We start from the raw sequence: 14,266 nt of genomic DNA, 5'->3' as shown, positions 1-14,266 counted from the left end.
TAAAGATAGTTTACTTCCTCATTTCCTATCTGGATGTCTTTTTTCTTGCCTTATTTCACTGGGTGGGATTGTCCGTACAGCACTGAATAGCAGCAGTGAGAGAGGACATCTTGGCTTGTTTATGATGCTATGGGAAACGCATTCCTATGTTCACTATTTAATAAGTGTAGTTTTTTGGGGTAGATGCCCTTACCAGATTGAAGAAATCCCCTTATATTCCAGGTTTTCTAAGAGTTTTTATTATAGAACGGTGCTGAATTTGGGTATACACCTTTTCTGCAAATATTGAGTTGATCATATGATTTTTCTCCTTTTTCCTGTTAATATTTTGAATTACATCTATAGATGTTCAAATGTGAAACCAACATTGCTTTCCTAGGATAATCCCAAATCCCCCCCCCCCCCCAAATTAGTGGCTGAAAATAACAAACTTTGTTATCTCACTCTCTTTTGGGTCAGGAATCTAGCCTTAGTTTAGCTGGGTGTTTCTGGCTCAAAGTCTGTCAATTCAAATAGCCCCTTACCTGGGCCCTCTGCTTCCAGGCTCTCTCACCTCCAGACTTCTTCTCCACCCTGAAGTTTTAGTCAAGTTGTTAGCTGCACTGTGGTCTCATATAAAGACTCAACGGGGAAGAAGCATACTTCCAAGTTAATTCAAGTTGTCATTGACAAGATTCAGTTTCCCACAGGCTTTTGAAGTTCTGTTTTTGGATGTATACATATTTAGGACTGCTATGTTTTCTTTTTTTTTTTTTTTTTTTTTTTTTTTTTGCCATTTCTTGGGCCGCTCCCACGGCACATGGGGGTTCCCAGGCTAGGGGTCCAATTGGAGCTGTAGCTGCCAGCCTACGCCAGAGCCACAGCAACGTGGGATCCGAGCCACGTCTGCGACCTACACCACAGCTCAAGGCAACACCGGATCGTCAACCCACTGTGCAAGGGCAGGGATCGAACCCGCAACCTCATGGTTCCTAGTCGGATTCGTTAACCACTGCGCCACAACGGGAACTCCTGCTATGTTTTCTTGAATAACATCTTTCATCATTATAAAATGCCTCTTTTATCCCAGGTAATATTCCTTATTCTGGTCTTTTACTCAAGCTTTAATTTAATTAGCTTTAATTTTATTAGCACCATGCTGTAATCAACTGAGCTAACCAGCCACTCTAGCTTTCATTTTAATAAGCAGCTTTATTTTTAATTTTTAATTTAATTTAATTTAATTTAAATTTTTGCTTTTTAGGCCACACGTTTGGCATATAGAGGTTCCCAGGCTATGGGTCAAATTGGAGCTACAGCTGCCGGCCTACACCACAGTCACAGCAATGCAGAATCTGAGTAGAGTCTGTGATCTTCACCATAGTTCATGGCAACACTGGATCATTAACCCACTGAGGGAAGCAAAGGATTGAACCTTCATCCTCATGGGTACTGGTCAGGTTTGTTACCGCTAAGCCACAGTGGGAACTCCCTATTTTTTATTTTTTAAATTTTATTTTATTGCAATATAGTTGATTTATAATGTTGCATTAATTTCTACTGTGCAGCAAAGTGATTCAGATAGATAGATAGATCTTCTATTTCTTTTCCATTATGGTTTTGTCATAGGATATTGAATATAGTTCCCTATTTTATTCAGTAGGACTTTGTTGTTTATCCATTTTATATATAATAGTTTGCATCTGCTAATCCCAAACTCCTAATCCATCCCTGCCCCAACCCCATTCCCCTAGGCAACCACAAGTCTATTCTCTATGTCTGTGAGTCTTTCTGTTTTGTAGATATGTTGATTTGTGTTGTATTTTTAAAAATTATTTTTCTGCTTTTGACTGTGCTTATAGCATGTGGAAATTCTCAGGCCAAGAAATGAACCTGTCCTATATCAGCAACCTGAACCACAGCAATGTGTTGTATTTTAGATTTCAAATATAAGTGACATCATACGGTATTTGCCTTTCTCTTTATGACTTACTTCACTTACTATGATAATCTCTAAGTCCATCCATATTGCTACAAATGGCATTATTTCCTTCTTTTTTATGGCTGAGTAGTTTTCCATTGTATATATGTACCACATCTTTATCCATTTATCTGTTGAAGGACGTTTAGATTGCTTCAATGTTCTAGCTATTGTGAATCGCACTGCTATAGAACATTGGGGTGCATGTATCTTTTTGGATTATTGTTTTGTCTGGATATATGCCCAGGAGTGAGATAAAAAGCAGCTTTATTGAAATGTAATTCACATACCATACAATTCATCCAGTATTTTAAAATGTATCTGTAGAGTTATGCAGGTATCATCACACACTGATTTTAAAAATATTTCACTCCCATTGGAGTTCCCATCATGGCTCAGTGTAATCCCAACTAGTACCCATGAGGATGTGGGTTTGATCCCTGGCCTTGCTCAGTGGCTTAAAGGTTCCAGTGTTGCTGTGAACTATGGTGTAGGTTGCAGATGCAGCTCTGATCCCGCATTGCAGTGGCTGTGGCATAGGCTGGCAGCTACTGTGTATGTATATACACACACATATATATGTTATAGTTCATAATTTATATATATATGTTATAGTTCATAGTTCTTCCTTCCTACTTGGCTTAATTAAAAAAAGTTATAAGAAACAGACTCACAGACTTTGAAAAACTTATGGTTACCAAAGGAGACAGGTTGGGTGGGGGTTTGGGATGGAAATGTTCTAAAATTAGGTTGTGATGATGGTTGTATAACTATAAATAAAATAAAATTCATTTAATTAAAAAAATTGTAGAATCTGAGTATTAAGAATTTGTATATATTCCAGTATCTTGGAACTTTGGTAATGGCAGAGCATAGTGTTTCTTTCTTTATGGATTATTTTCACCAAAACCAAAAAATTTCTTTTTTTTCCTGTTTTATTTTAAAAATTTGTATAGTTGATTTACAGTGTTGTGTCAATTTCTGGTGTACAGCAAAGTGACTCAATCATACATATACTTATATTCCCTTTCTTACATTATCTTCCATCATGGTCAGTCTCAAGTGACTGAATAAAGGTCCCTGTGCTATACAATAGGACCTCATTGCTTATCCATTCTAAATGTAAATGTAATACTTATTTTTGTCTTTTTATGGCGACACCCACATCATATGGAGGTTTCCAGGCTTGGGGTCAAATTGGAACTGCTACCGCTGGCCTATGCCACAGCCACAGCAACTCGAGATCTGAGCCACATCTACACCCTACTCTGCAGCTTGCAGCAATGCCGGATCTTTAACCCACTGAGCGAGGCCAAGGATCGAACCTGCATCTTTACAGACTAAATGTAATGGTTTGCATCTACCAACCCCAAACTCCCAGTCCATCCCACTCCTGCCCTTCCCCCTTGACAGCAGATCTGTTCTCCATGTCTGTAAGTCTGTTTCTGTTCTGTAGATAGGTTCATTTGTGTTGCATTTTAGACTCCACATATACATGATATCGTATGGTATTTGTCACTCTCTTTCTGACTTCACTTAGTATGCAAATCTCTAGTTGCATTCATGTTGCTGCAAATGGCATTATTTCCTTCTTTGTTATGGCTGAGTAGTTTTCCATTGTATATATGTATCACAGCTTCTTAATCTATTCATCTGTTGATGGTCATTTAGGTTGTTTCCATGTCTTGGCTATTGTGAATAGTGCTGCTATGAACATATGAGTGCATGTCTTTTTCATTTGTACTTTTGTCTGGATATATACCCAAGAGTGAGATCGCTGAATCATATGGTAGTTCTATATTTAGTTTTCTGAGGAACATTAATACTGTGTTCCACAGTGGTTGTACCAATTTACATTCCCACTACCAGTGTAGGAGAGTTCCCTTTTCTCCAGCATTTGTTATTTGTAGACTTAATGATGGCCATTCTGACTGGTATGAGGTGGTACCTCATTGTAGTTTTGATGTGCATTTCTCTAATAATTAGTGATGCTGAGAATTTTTCATGTGCCTGCTGGCCATCCCTATGTCTTCTTTGGAGAAATGTGTATTTAGGTATTTTGCCCATTTTTTGGTTGGGTTGTTTTTTTATTGCTGAGTTGTATGAGTTGTTTGTATATTTTGGAAATTAAGCTCTTGTCAACTGCAATATTTACAACTATCTTCTGCCATTCTGTAGGTTGTCTTTTTTTTTTTTATAGTTTACTTTGCTGTGTGTAAGTTTGATTAGGTTCCATTTGTTTATTTTTGTTTTTATTCAAAAAATTTCTTATATTTATTTTTCTGAAGATTGAATTAGAATTTTCAGTGAGGCATCAGTAATGGCACAAGCAAGACTAGTCAGCTACACAAATTGTCACATGGTATAGAATTGTTTATATATTTATTTATTTATTTATTTTAGCCTTTTCTAGGGCTGCTCCCTCGGCATATGGAGGTTCCCAGGCTAGGGGTCTAAGCAGAGCTGTAGCCGCCGTCCTACGGCAGAGCCACAGCAATGTAGGATCCGAGCCGCATCTGTGACCTACACCACAACTCACGGCAATGCTGGATCCTTAATCCACTGAGCAAGGCCAGGGATCGAACCCTCAACCTCATGGTTCCTAATTGGATTTGTTAACCACTGTGCCACGATGGGAACTCTTGGAATTGTTTTTAAACTGAGAGATAAGTTGACCTTGATGATAGTTTTTTAAAAAATAGTTACTGAGGGAAATTTCACCTTGTGAAATGTTCAGATAATAATGCTATAAATGGCATCATATTGGTTGTTTACTAGTAGACTGATAAATTCTTTAATGAAAGAACAGGTGAAAAAAGTTCATGCTACAATGAAAACATTTTAGTTGCTTAGCAGGAAGGAATGAATTTACATTTATATCATATAATTAAGAATTTTACTATAAAACTGTACTGTAAAATCACTGATGTAGTTAAAAATTCTAAGCAGTTTTGTTTTAAATCCTTTTTTTAAGTTTATAGGAAAATTTTTAAATCTTGCTTCAGAAATAATGCTTTTGCCTCAGTGGGTTCATTTCCCTATGGTGCGTTTGGATTGTGAAGATTTGAAGACAGGACTAACAAAGAAAGCAAAAGCCTTCGCAAATACATTACTAAATTACATAGCTTCAAAACATAGGAAAGAAAATGAATGGTAAGTGGAATTAGTTGCCAAACTCAGAATTATAGGGCTAAAAAAATGCTTTGCTAATAACAATTCTTGTTTAAAGATAAAAGATTAAACTATAAGTACTTAGCAAGTTTTTCTCCATAGCTGCCTCCTAAAGGGGTTTCTTTGTAGTTATCCTGGTTTGGTTTCTTTTCATTTCATACTGTTTGAGATGAGTTTTGAGGCAACCCAGGATTTTTTTTCACAAAAAGAGGTTGACATAAGCCAGCATTTGGATATAAGTTGCATGGTAAGGAAAAGATCATAGATTGGTATTGGGAAGATCTGGGTTCATTTCTGACCACAACATTTGCTTGTGTCACCTAGTTTATTTTTTGCATTATGTAAGTGGAGACAGTAATACCCAGTTTGCAGGGTGGCTCTAGGATTGGATTCATGAACCTGGGGCCTACTAGCCAAATGTGTCATGTATATGTGTTTTCTTTGTCTCACATTGTGTTTTATTTTAACACATTTTGAATTTGCTATCAACATCTCGAAATTAGGAGATCTGTCTCTCTCTCTCATACACATACACTCCACATCTCTTACTTTTCTTGAAAAAGTGGGAAGACCATGCCACATTGGGCCTCTAGTGGTAAATTAAGCTGAGAAGCAACTTTCCCATTGACAGGGAGAATGTTCCCTGATTTGTTCATCCAGTGCTTAAGCAACTGATCTTCCATCTAATTTAACTCATTTGTTATCTGTCTGGCTCCAGAGGACTCTAAATTTGTAATTTCTATAAGGATTAAAACTAATAATTATATAAAACATCTAGCACAGTGCCTGGAACATGGTACTCAAGAAATGTTGGCTATTTATTTTCCCAGAAGTAATGTGAGAAAACTATGTGCTTTGGAATCATAGAGACTTGGATTTGAATGAACTATTTCCATTAACTTTAGGCAAGTTACTTAATTTCCCTGAGCCTCAATTTCCTGCTGTGCCAATTATAAAAAATAATACCTTCCTTGCAGGACTAATGTTAGGATCACACATAACATTCGTAAAACATCTAGCACCATGCTTAGCATAGAATAGACACCCAATAAAATAAGCTATCACATCAATAATTTTTTTTTTTTTTTTTTTTTGCTTTTTAGGGCTGCACCCGTGACACATGGAGGTTCCTAGGCTAAGGGTCTAATTGGAGCTATGGCTGCTGGCCTATGCCACAGCCACAGCCATGCCAGATCTGAGCTGTGTCTTCGACCTACACCACAGCTCACAGCAATGCTGGATCCTTAACCCGCTGAGTAAGGCTAGTGATCGAACCCGCAACCTCCTGGTTCCTAGCGGATTTGTTTCTGCTGCTCCATGACGAGAGCTCCTCAATAAATATTTTAAATGAATAAAAAAAAATGACTGTCAGAAAGTTACGTATTGGTCAGCCATACTTTGTACAAAAATATACTACAAAAAGATACCAGAGATGGTTAAGTGATAGACTCTTCATTTCTAACAATCCTGTAGCATAAGAGCAATGACAATACCACAGTTAATACAAAAATGATTTATGTTTAACATGACTTCTTTTGTACTTATTTATTTTCTTTTTTTGCCTGAGCCCATGGCAGGGATCAAATCTGAGCCACAGCTGAGACTTGCACCTCAGGTGCAGTAACCCAGATCCTTAACCTCCTCTGCCACAGGGGAACTTTCAAAGAGTGATTTTCTTATTCACGTCTGGTTTAGTATTTGCATTGGCCCATTGTTCTCAATAATTTCATTCATTTTCTTTTGTTGTAATGTCTCTTTCCAAGAGACTCAGATTATGCTCTAGTAGGAAGGAAGAACCCCAGTAGGATCGTCTGTCTTCTTTGTATTGTAGATGTTAATGCATTCCTCCTAAGTTTTTGATAATCAAGAATTAACTATCAAGCCCTACATGATCTGACTCCCACCCATCTCTACCACTTTGTATTATGTCTTCTTTGTATTCATACTGCTCTGCTTGCCATTCCTAAACTATGCCAAGCTTGTTGATCCCTTTTATCCTTGCTATTTTTTTCTTCCTTGGAAGTTCTTTTACTGATATTTAAATGACTAATTTTTTTTCCTTCTCTCATCTTGAATATTACATCTCTAGAGAGATCTTTCCTGGCTACTTTATTAATTTTTTTCTTTTTTAGGGCTGCGCATGTGGCATATGGAAATTCCCAGGCTAGGGGTCGAATTGGAGCTGCAGCTACTGGCCTACACCACAGCCACAGCAACGTGAGATCTGAGTCATGTTTCCAACCTACACCACTGCTCACAGCAATGCGGGATCCTTAACCCACCGAGCAAGGCCAGGGATCGAACCCACATCCTTATGGATACTAGCTGGGTGCATTACCACTGAGCCTAAACAGGAACTCCCTGGCTGCTTTAAATATATAAAATACTAGCTCCTGCTCTACACTCCATCATTATGTATCCCTTTACTTTGCTTTTTTTTTCTTCATAGTACTTTTTACTACCTAACATTGTGCTATATATTTATGTGCTTTTGTTTTCTCATCAATTTGAATGTAAGTTTTATTAGGGTAGGAACTTGATATATTTGCTATTATATCTGCAATGCTTAGAAATTTGGTTAGCACATTGTAGGTATCAATTGCACATTTGGTATCAATTATTTATTGAATGAATAATTGTAATTATATAATATAAGTGGAATATCTGCATGAACTAACATTTATTTTAAAAATCACTGCTCTTCTAGTTTGTTTTACAAGGGGGTTTTCAGATATTGCTGATAATAGCATGATAATGCTGATATTGCAAAGCACAGGGAAAAAGTTCTATGAAATATACCTTTAGTTCAGTAATAGCTATAGAGTAGGTTCATACTTACATAGATAGGATATTCTAAAGGAAACATAGAGTTTTAAAATGTATACAGAGGTTTGACCTTTTTACTTGCCATATTTCACAAGGGGAACTGATAATAACAATAATAGCTAAGCTATTATGTTAACAATTATAACTACCGTTAAAGGAGAATGTACTGTTAGGGTCTTTTACAGTCCAGCAAGATGAATGTTAATAACTTCATTTTATAGATGTGGAAACTGAACCTATGAAATTTGCATAAGTTCTCAAAGCTAGTAGCAGCTGAAGCAGGATTTAGATTTAGGGCTGCCTGATCCAAAGCATGCTCTATGTCACATTGAAAATGTTACCTTAATTTTATAGATTTTATAAATGTATGTTGTATGCTGAGTTCTGTCAAGTAAGTTATGCTTAAATATTTTAAGATATCTTAGTGAGTTTACCAAGGGTATCACACTTCCTATTTTATAATAGTCATAATAGCATTTATTGAGTGTGATGTAGCATTAATTACTATAATAAAGCAGAGTGTTGTGTCAGTATTTGCAGTGAATTTGAAACAATTAAAGAGCATGCATTAAAAGTCCCTGAGACAACAGAAGAGATGATGGATCTCATATCTTACGTAGAAAAAGCCCGGACTGTGGGAATTCATGAATTGGCTTCACGGATCAAGGTAAGATTTTTTTTTTTTTTTTTTTTTTTTTTGTCTTTTTGCCTTTTTCTAGGGCCGCACCACGGCATATGGAGGTTCCCAGGCTAGGGGACTAATTGGAGCTGTAGCCACCGGCCTGTGCCAGAGCCACAGCAACGCCAGATCAGAGCTGCCTCTATGACCTAAACCACAGCTCATGGCAACGCCAGATCCTTAACCCACTGAGCGAGGCCATGGATCGAACCTGCAAACTAATGGTTCCTAGTCAGATTTGTTAGCCACTGAGCCACGACAGGAACTCCAAGGTAAGAATTTTTAAATTTACATATTGTAAAATAGTTTTTCTTCATTGTGAAATAAGTTAAACACGTGAAAGTAGAAAATTGACAGAACACTGTAAACCAGCTATAGTGGAAAAAATAAAAATCATTAGTAAAAAAATATGGAAATTATGTAAAGCATATAGTTAAAGTTATAAAGAGAGCACCTATGTTGCCACCACCCAGATCAAGAAATATGATAATGCCAGCACCTCAGAAGACCTCTGCGTATGATTTTCTTTTCTTTTTAGGGCCACAACCACGGCATATGGAGGTTCCCAGTCCAGGAGTTGGAGCTGTAGCCGCCGGCCTACACCACAACCACAGCAGCTCAGGATCTGAGCCACGTCTGTGACCTACACCACAGCTCACGGCAATGCCAGATCCTTAACCCAATGAACGAGGCCAGGAGTTGAACCTGCGTCCTCATGGATGCTAGTCAGATTCGTTTCCACTGAGCCACGACAGGAATTCCCTGTGTATGACTTTCTGATCATAACTACTTCCCTTCCTAGAGGTATCCACTTGGTCTCTATAGTAAACATATGTTTTTTTCTTTAGTTCCACCATGTGTGCATCCTTAACAAAAGTTTATAACGTATTTTCTTTTATAGTCTCTACATTTAGTAGTATGCTTATTCCTTCCCAAGGACAGGGTTATATACCTCTTCACCTTTATTGTGTGCTAATTTTTTGTTTAAAAGTGTGAAATACAGCACACAACAAATATTGCATAAAACATAAATTGTACTGAATTGTACATTTTAAATTAAATATTGTAAAGTAAACATTCAGTAATTATCACCCAGGGGAAAAAAATAGAACCTTGCTAAAACCCTAGAATCCCATCACAATATCCTGTCTTTTTCTGGATGTGGGCACTATCCTAACTTTTAATAGTAGTCACTTTCTTACTCTTATTTATAGTTTTACCATCCAAAATGCATTCTTAATCAATAAAACTAATTTTTATTTTATTTTGATCTTATATAAATAGAATCATTACTATTTGTATTCTTTTGCATTTTGTCAAAATTATGTAATGTTCCTTAATATTTATTTTCATTGCTCTCTGGTATACATATTTTATAACTATATAATAATTTATTATTTTAATTTTAATGTTCTAAATATTTGGGTTGTTTCTACTTTTGCTACTAGTAGCAATGCTGCTGGGAATATTTTTTTATATGTATGCTGGTGCATATATTCATGCATTTCTCTCAGGTATTATATACTTATTTTCACCTTTAATATCTAAGGCAAAGCTCTTTTCTAAAGTAGTTCCAATTTCATATTCCCATAAGCAGTGTTTAAGACTCTTATTATTTTATATCCTTTCTGTACTTGCTATTGTGAGATATTTAAAATTTGGCCTGTCTGTTGGGTAGAGATCACTGTATTTTCAATCCGCATTTTCCTGAAAAATGAATCAAAGACTTTTCATATGCTTAGCGACCATTTGGAGTTTCTCTTCTTGAAATACTAGTACTTGTATTTTTTTAATTTTGAAAGTTTTTGTTTATTTAAAAATTTTTGTTTTTTAATTGAAGTATAATTGATGTACAGTATTATATATTACAAGTGTACAATATAGTGATGCACAGTTTTAAAGGTTTTGTTCCATTTATAGTTTTATAAAATATTGGTTATATATGTATTTTTTTTCCCACTGTACAGCATGGGGACCAAGTTACACATACATGTATACATACTTTTTCCTTCCATTGTTGTGTTGCGATGTAAGTATCTTGACATAGTTCTCAATGCTACACAGCAAGATCTCATTGTAAATCCATTCCAAGAGCAATAGTTTGCATCCGATAACCCCAAGCTCCCGATCCCTCCCACTCCCTCCCTCTCCCCCTGGGGAAGCCACAAGTCTATTCTCCAAGTCCATGATTTTACTTTCTGTGGAAACTTTCATTTGTGCTGTATATTAGATTCCAGTTATAAGTGATATCAGATGGTGTTTATCTTTCTCTTTCTGACTTCCTTCACTCAGTATGAGAGTCTCTAGTTCCATCCATGTTTCTGCAAATGGCATTATTTTGTTCTTTTTTATGGCTGAGTAGTATTCCATTGTGTATATATACCACATCTTCTTAATGCAATCATCTGTCGATGGACATTTGGATTGTTTCCATGTCTTGGCTATTGTGAATAGAGCTGCAGTGAACATGCAGGTGCATGTGTCTTTTTCAAGGAAAGTTTTGTTCAGATATATGCCCAAGAGTGGGATTGCTGGGTCATATGGTAGTTCTATGTGTATATTTCTAAGGTACCTCCATAGTGGCTGTACCAACTTACATTCCCACTAACAGTGCAGAAGGGTTCCCTTTTCTCCACACCCCCTCCAGCACTTGTTATTTGTGGCCTTATTAATAATGGCCATTCTTACTGGTGTGAGGTGGTATCTCATGGTAGTTTTGGTTTGCATTTCTCTAATAATCAGGGATGTTGAGCATTTTTTCATGTGCTTGTTAGCCATCTGTATATCTTCCTTGGAAAAATGTCTATTCAGGGCTTTTGCCCATTTTTCCATTGGGTGGTTGGCTTTTTTGCTGTCGAGTTGCGTAAGTTGTTTGTATATTCTAGAGATTAAGCCCTTGACGGTTGCATCATTTGAAGCTATTTTCTCCCATTCTGTAAGTTGTCTTCTTGTTTTCTTTTTGGTTTCCTTTGCTGTGCAAAAGCTTGTCAGTTTGATTAGGTCCGATTGGTTTATTTTTTACTCTTATTTCTGTTGCTCTGGGAGACTGACCTGAGAAAACAGTTGTAAGGCTGATGTCAGGGAATGTTTTTCCTATGTTCTCTTTCAGGAGTTTGATGGTGTCTTGTCTTATATTTAAGTCTTTCAGTCATTTTGAGTTTATTTTTGTGCATGGTGGGAGGGTATGTTCTAGTTTCATCGATTTGCATGCAGCTGTCCAGGTTTCCCAGCAATACTTGCTGAAAATGCTGTCTTTTCCCCATTTTATGTTCTTGCCTCCTTTGTCAAAGATTAATTGACCATAGGTGTCTGGGTTTATTTCTGGGTTCTCTATTCTGTTCCTTTGGTCTGTATGTCTGTTTCGGTACCAGTACCACACTGTCTTGATGACTGTGGCTTTATAATATTGCCTGAAGTCTGGGAGAGTTATGCCTCCTGCTTGGTTTTTGTTCCTTAGAATTGCTTTGGCAATTCTGGGTCTTTTGTGGTTCCATATAAATTTATGGATTGTTTGTTCTAGTTCTGTGAAAAATGTCATGAGTAATTTGATAGGGATTGTGTTGAATCTGTAGATTGCTTTGAGTAGTATGGCCATTTTTACAATATTAACTTTTTCAACCCAGGAGCATGAAATATCTTTCCATTTCTTTACATCTTCTTTAATTTTCTTGATGAATGTTTTATAGTTCTTAGCATTTAAGTCTTTTGCCTTCTTGGTCAGGTGTATACCCAGGTATTTGATTTTTTGGGGTTCAATTTTAAAAGGTATTGTATTTTTGTATTCCTTTTCTAATATTTCATTGTTAGTATACAGAAATATGACCGATTTCTGAATATTATTCTTATATCCTGCTACTTTGCTGAATTTGTTGATTGGTTCAAGTAGTGTTTGGGTTAAGTCCCTAGGGTTTTCTATGTATAGTATCATGTAATCTGCATACAGTGACAGTTTTACCTCTTCTCTTCCTATTTGGATGCCTTTTATTTCTTTTGTTTGTCTGATTGCTATGGTTAGGACTTCCAGTACTATGTTGAATAAAAGTGGTGAGAGTGGGCATCCTTGTCTTGTTCCAGATTTTAGTGGGAAGGCTTTCAGCTTTTCTCCATTGAGTATTATATTTGCTGTGGGTTTGTGATAAATGGCTTTTATTATTTTAAGGTATGTTCCCTCTATACCCACTTTGGTAAGAGTTTTGATCATGAATGGATGTTGGACTTTGTCAAATGCTTTTTCTTCATCTATTTAGACGATCATGTGGTTTTTGACTTTTCTTTTGATAATGTGGTATATGACGTTGATTGATTTGTGTATATTGAACCATCCTTGTGAACCTGGGATGAATCCCACCTGGTCATGGTGTATGTTTCTATGCTGTTGGATTCGGTTGGCTAAAATTTTGTTGAAAATTTTTGCGTCTATATTCATCAAAGATATTGGCCCATAGTTTTCTTTTTTGGCGGTATCTTTGTCTTATTTTGGAATTAGGGTGATGCTGGTATCATAGAATGTCTTTGGGAGTGTTCCTTCTTCAACCTTTTGAAAAAGTTTAAGGAGGATGGGTAAAACTTCCTCTTTGTATTTTGGTAGAATTCACCTGGGAAGCCATCTGGTCCTGGACTTTTTTTTTTTACAGGGAGTGTTTTTTATGACATATTCAATTTCATTTCTAGTGATCAGTCTGTTCAGTTGATCTATTTCTTGATTCAGTTTTGGCAGGCTGTAAGTCTCTAGGAAGTTGTCCATTTCTTCTAGGTTGTCAAATTTGTTGGCATACAATTGTTCATAGTATTCTCTCATGGTTTTTTTCTTTTTTTTTTTTTTTTGTCTTTTGTCTTTTGTCTTTTTGTTGTTGTTGTTGCTATTTCTTGGGCCGCTCCCGTGGCATATGGAGGTTCCCAGGCTAGGGGTTGAATCGGAGCTGTAGCCACCGGCCTACACCAGAGCCACAGCAATGCGGGATCCGAGCCGCATCTGCAACCTACACCACAGCTCACGGCAACGCCGGATCGTTAACCCACTGAGCAAGGGCAGGGACTGAACCCGCAACCTCATGGTTCCTAGTCGGATTCGTCAACCACTGCGCCACGACGGGAACTCCTCTCTCATGGTTTTTTATATTTCTGTAGTATCCATTGTGACTTCTCCTTTTTCATTTCTGATTTTGTTTATTTGGGTTTTTTCTTTCGTCTTCTTAATGAGTCTAGCCAGAGGTTTGTCAATTTTATTTACCTTTTCAAAGAACCAGTTCTTGGTTTTATTAATTTTTTTCTCTTGTTTTGTGAAACTCTGTTGTATTGATTTCCTCTCTGATCTTTATGATTTCCTTCCTTCTGCTGACTTTAGGTTTTGTTTGTTCTTCTTTTTCTAATGCATTTAAGTGGTGGGTTAAGTTGCCAATTTGAGATTTTTCTTCTTTTTTGTGGAAGGCCTGTATTGCTATGAATTTCTTTCTGAGCACTGGTTTTGTGACATACCATAGATTTTGAGTGGATGTGTCTTCATTATCATTTTTCTTGAGGTATTTTAAAATTTTCTTCTTAATTTCCTCATTGACCCATTGGTTTTTTAGTAGCATGTTGTTTAGTCTCCATGTAGTCAGTTTTTTCTCATTTCTTTTCCTGTGTTTGAT

At 36.7% G+C, this 14,266-nt stretch overlaps 1 protein-coding gene across 1 annotated transcript in view; it reads left to right on the top strand.

The window, feature by feature from the left end:
* DNAH12 (dynein axonemal heavy chain 12) overlaps positions 1-14,266 on the top strand; it is a 247,107-nt gene that overhangs the window by 37,896 nt on the left and 194,945 nt on the right. The window contains exons 13-14 of the mRNA XM_021069807.1: positions 4,935-5,113; positions 8,489-8,624. Of these exons, the coding sequence (XP_020925466.1) occupies positions 4,935-5,113; positions 8,489-8,624 (315 nt within the window). The remainder of the gene's footprint in view (positions 1-4,934; positions 5,114-8,488; positions 8,625-14,266) is intronic.

The sequence above is a fragment of the Sus scrofa genome, chromosome 13, assembly GCF_000003025.6.
Source record: "Sus scrofa isolate TJ Tabasco breed Duroc chromosome 13, Sscrofa11.1, whole genome shotgun sequence".
Lineage (NCBI taxonomy): Eukaryota > Metazoa > Chordata > Mammalia > Artiodactyla > Suidae > Sus > Sus scrofa.
This window is presented reverse-complemented; position numbering and strand designations above follow the sequence as displayed.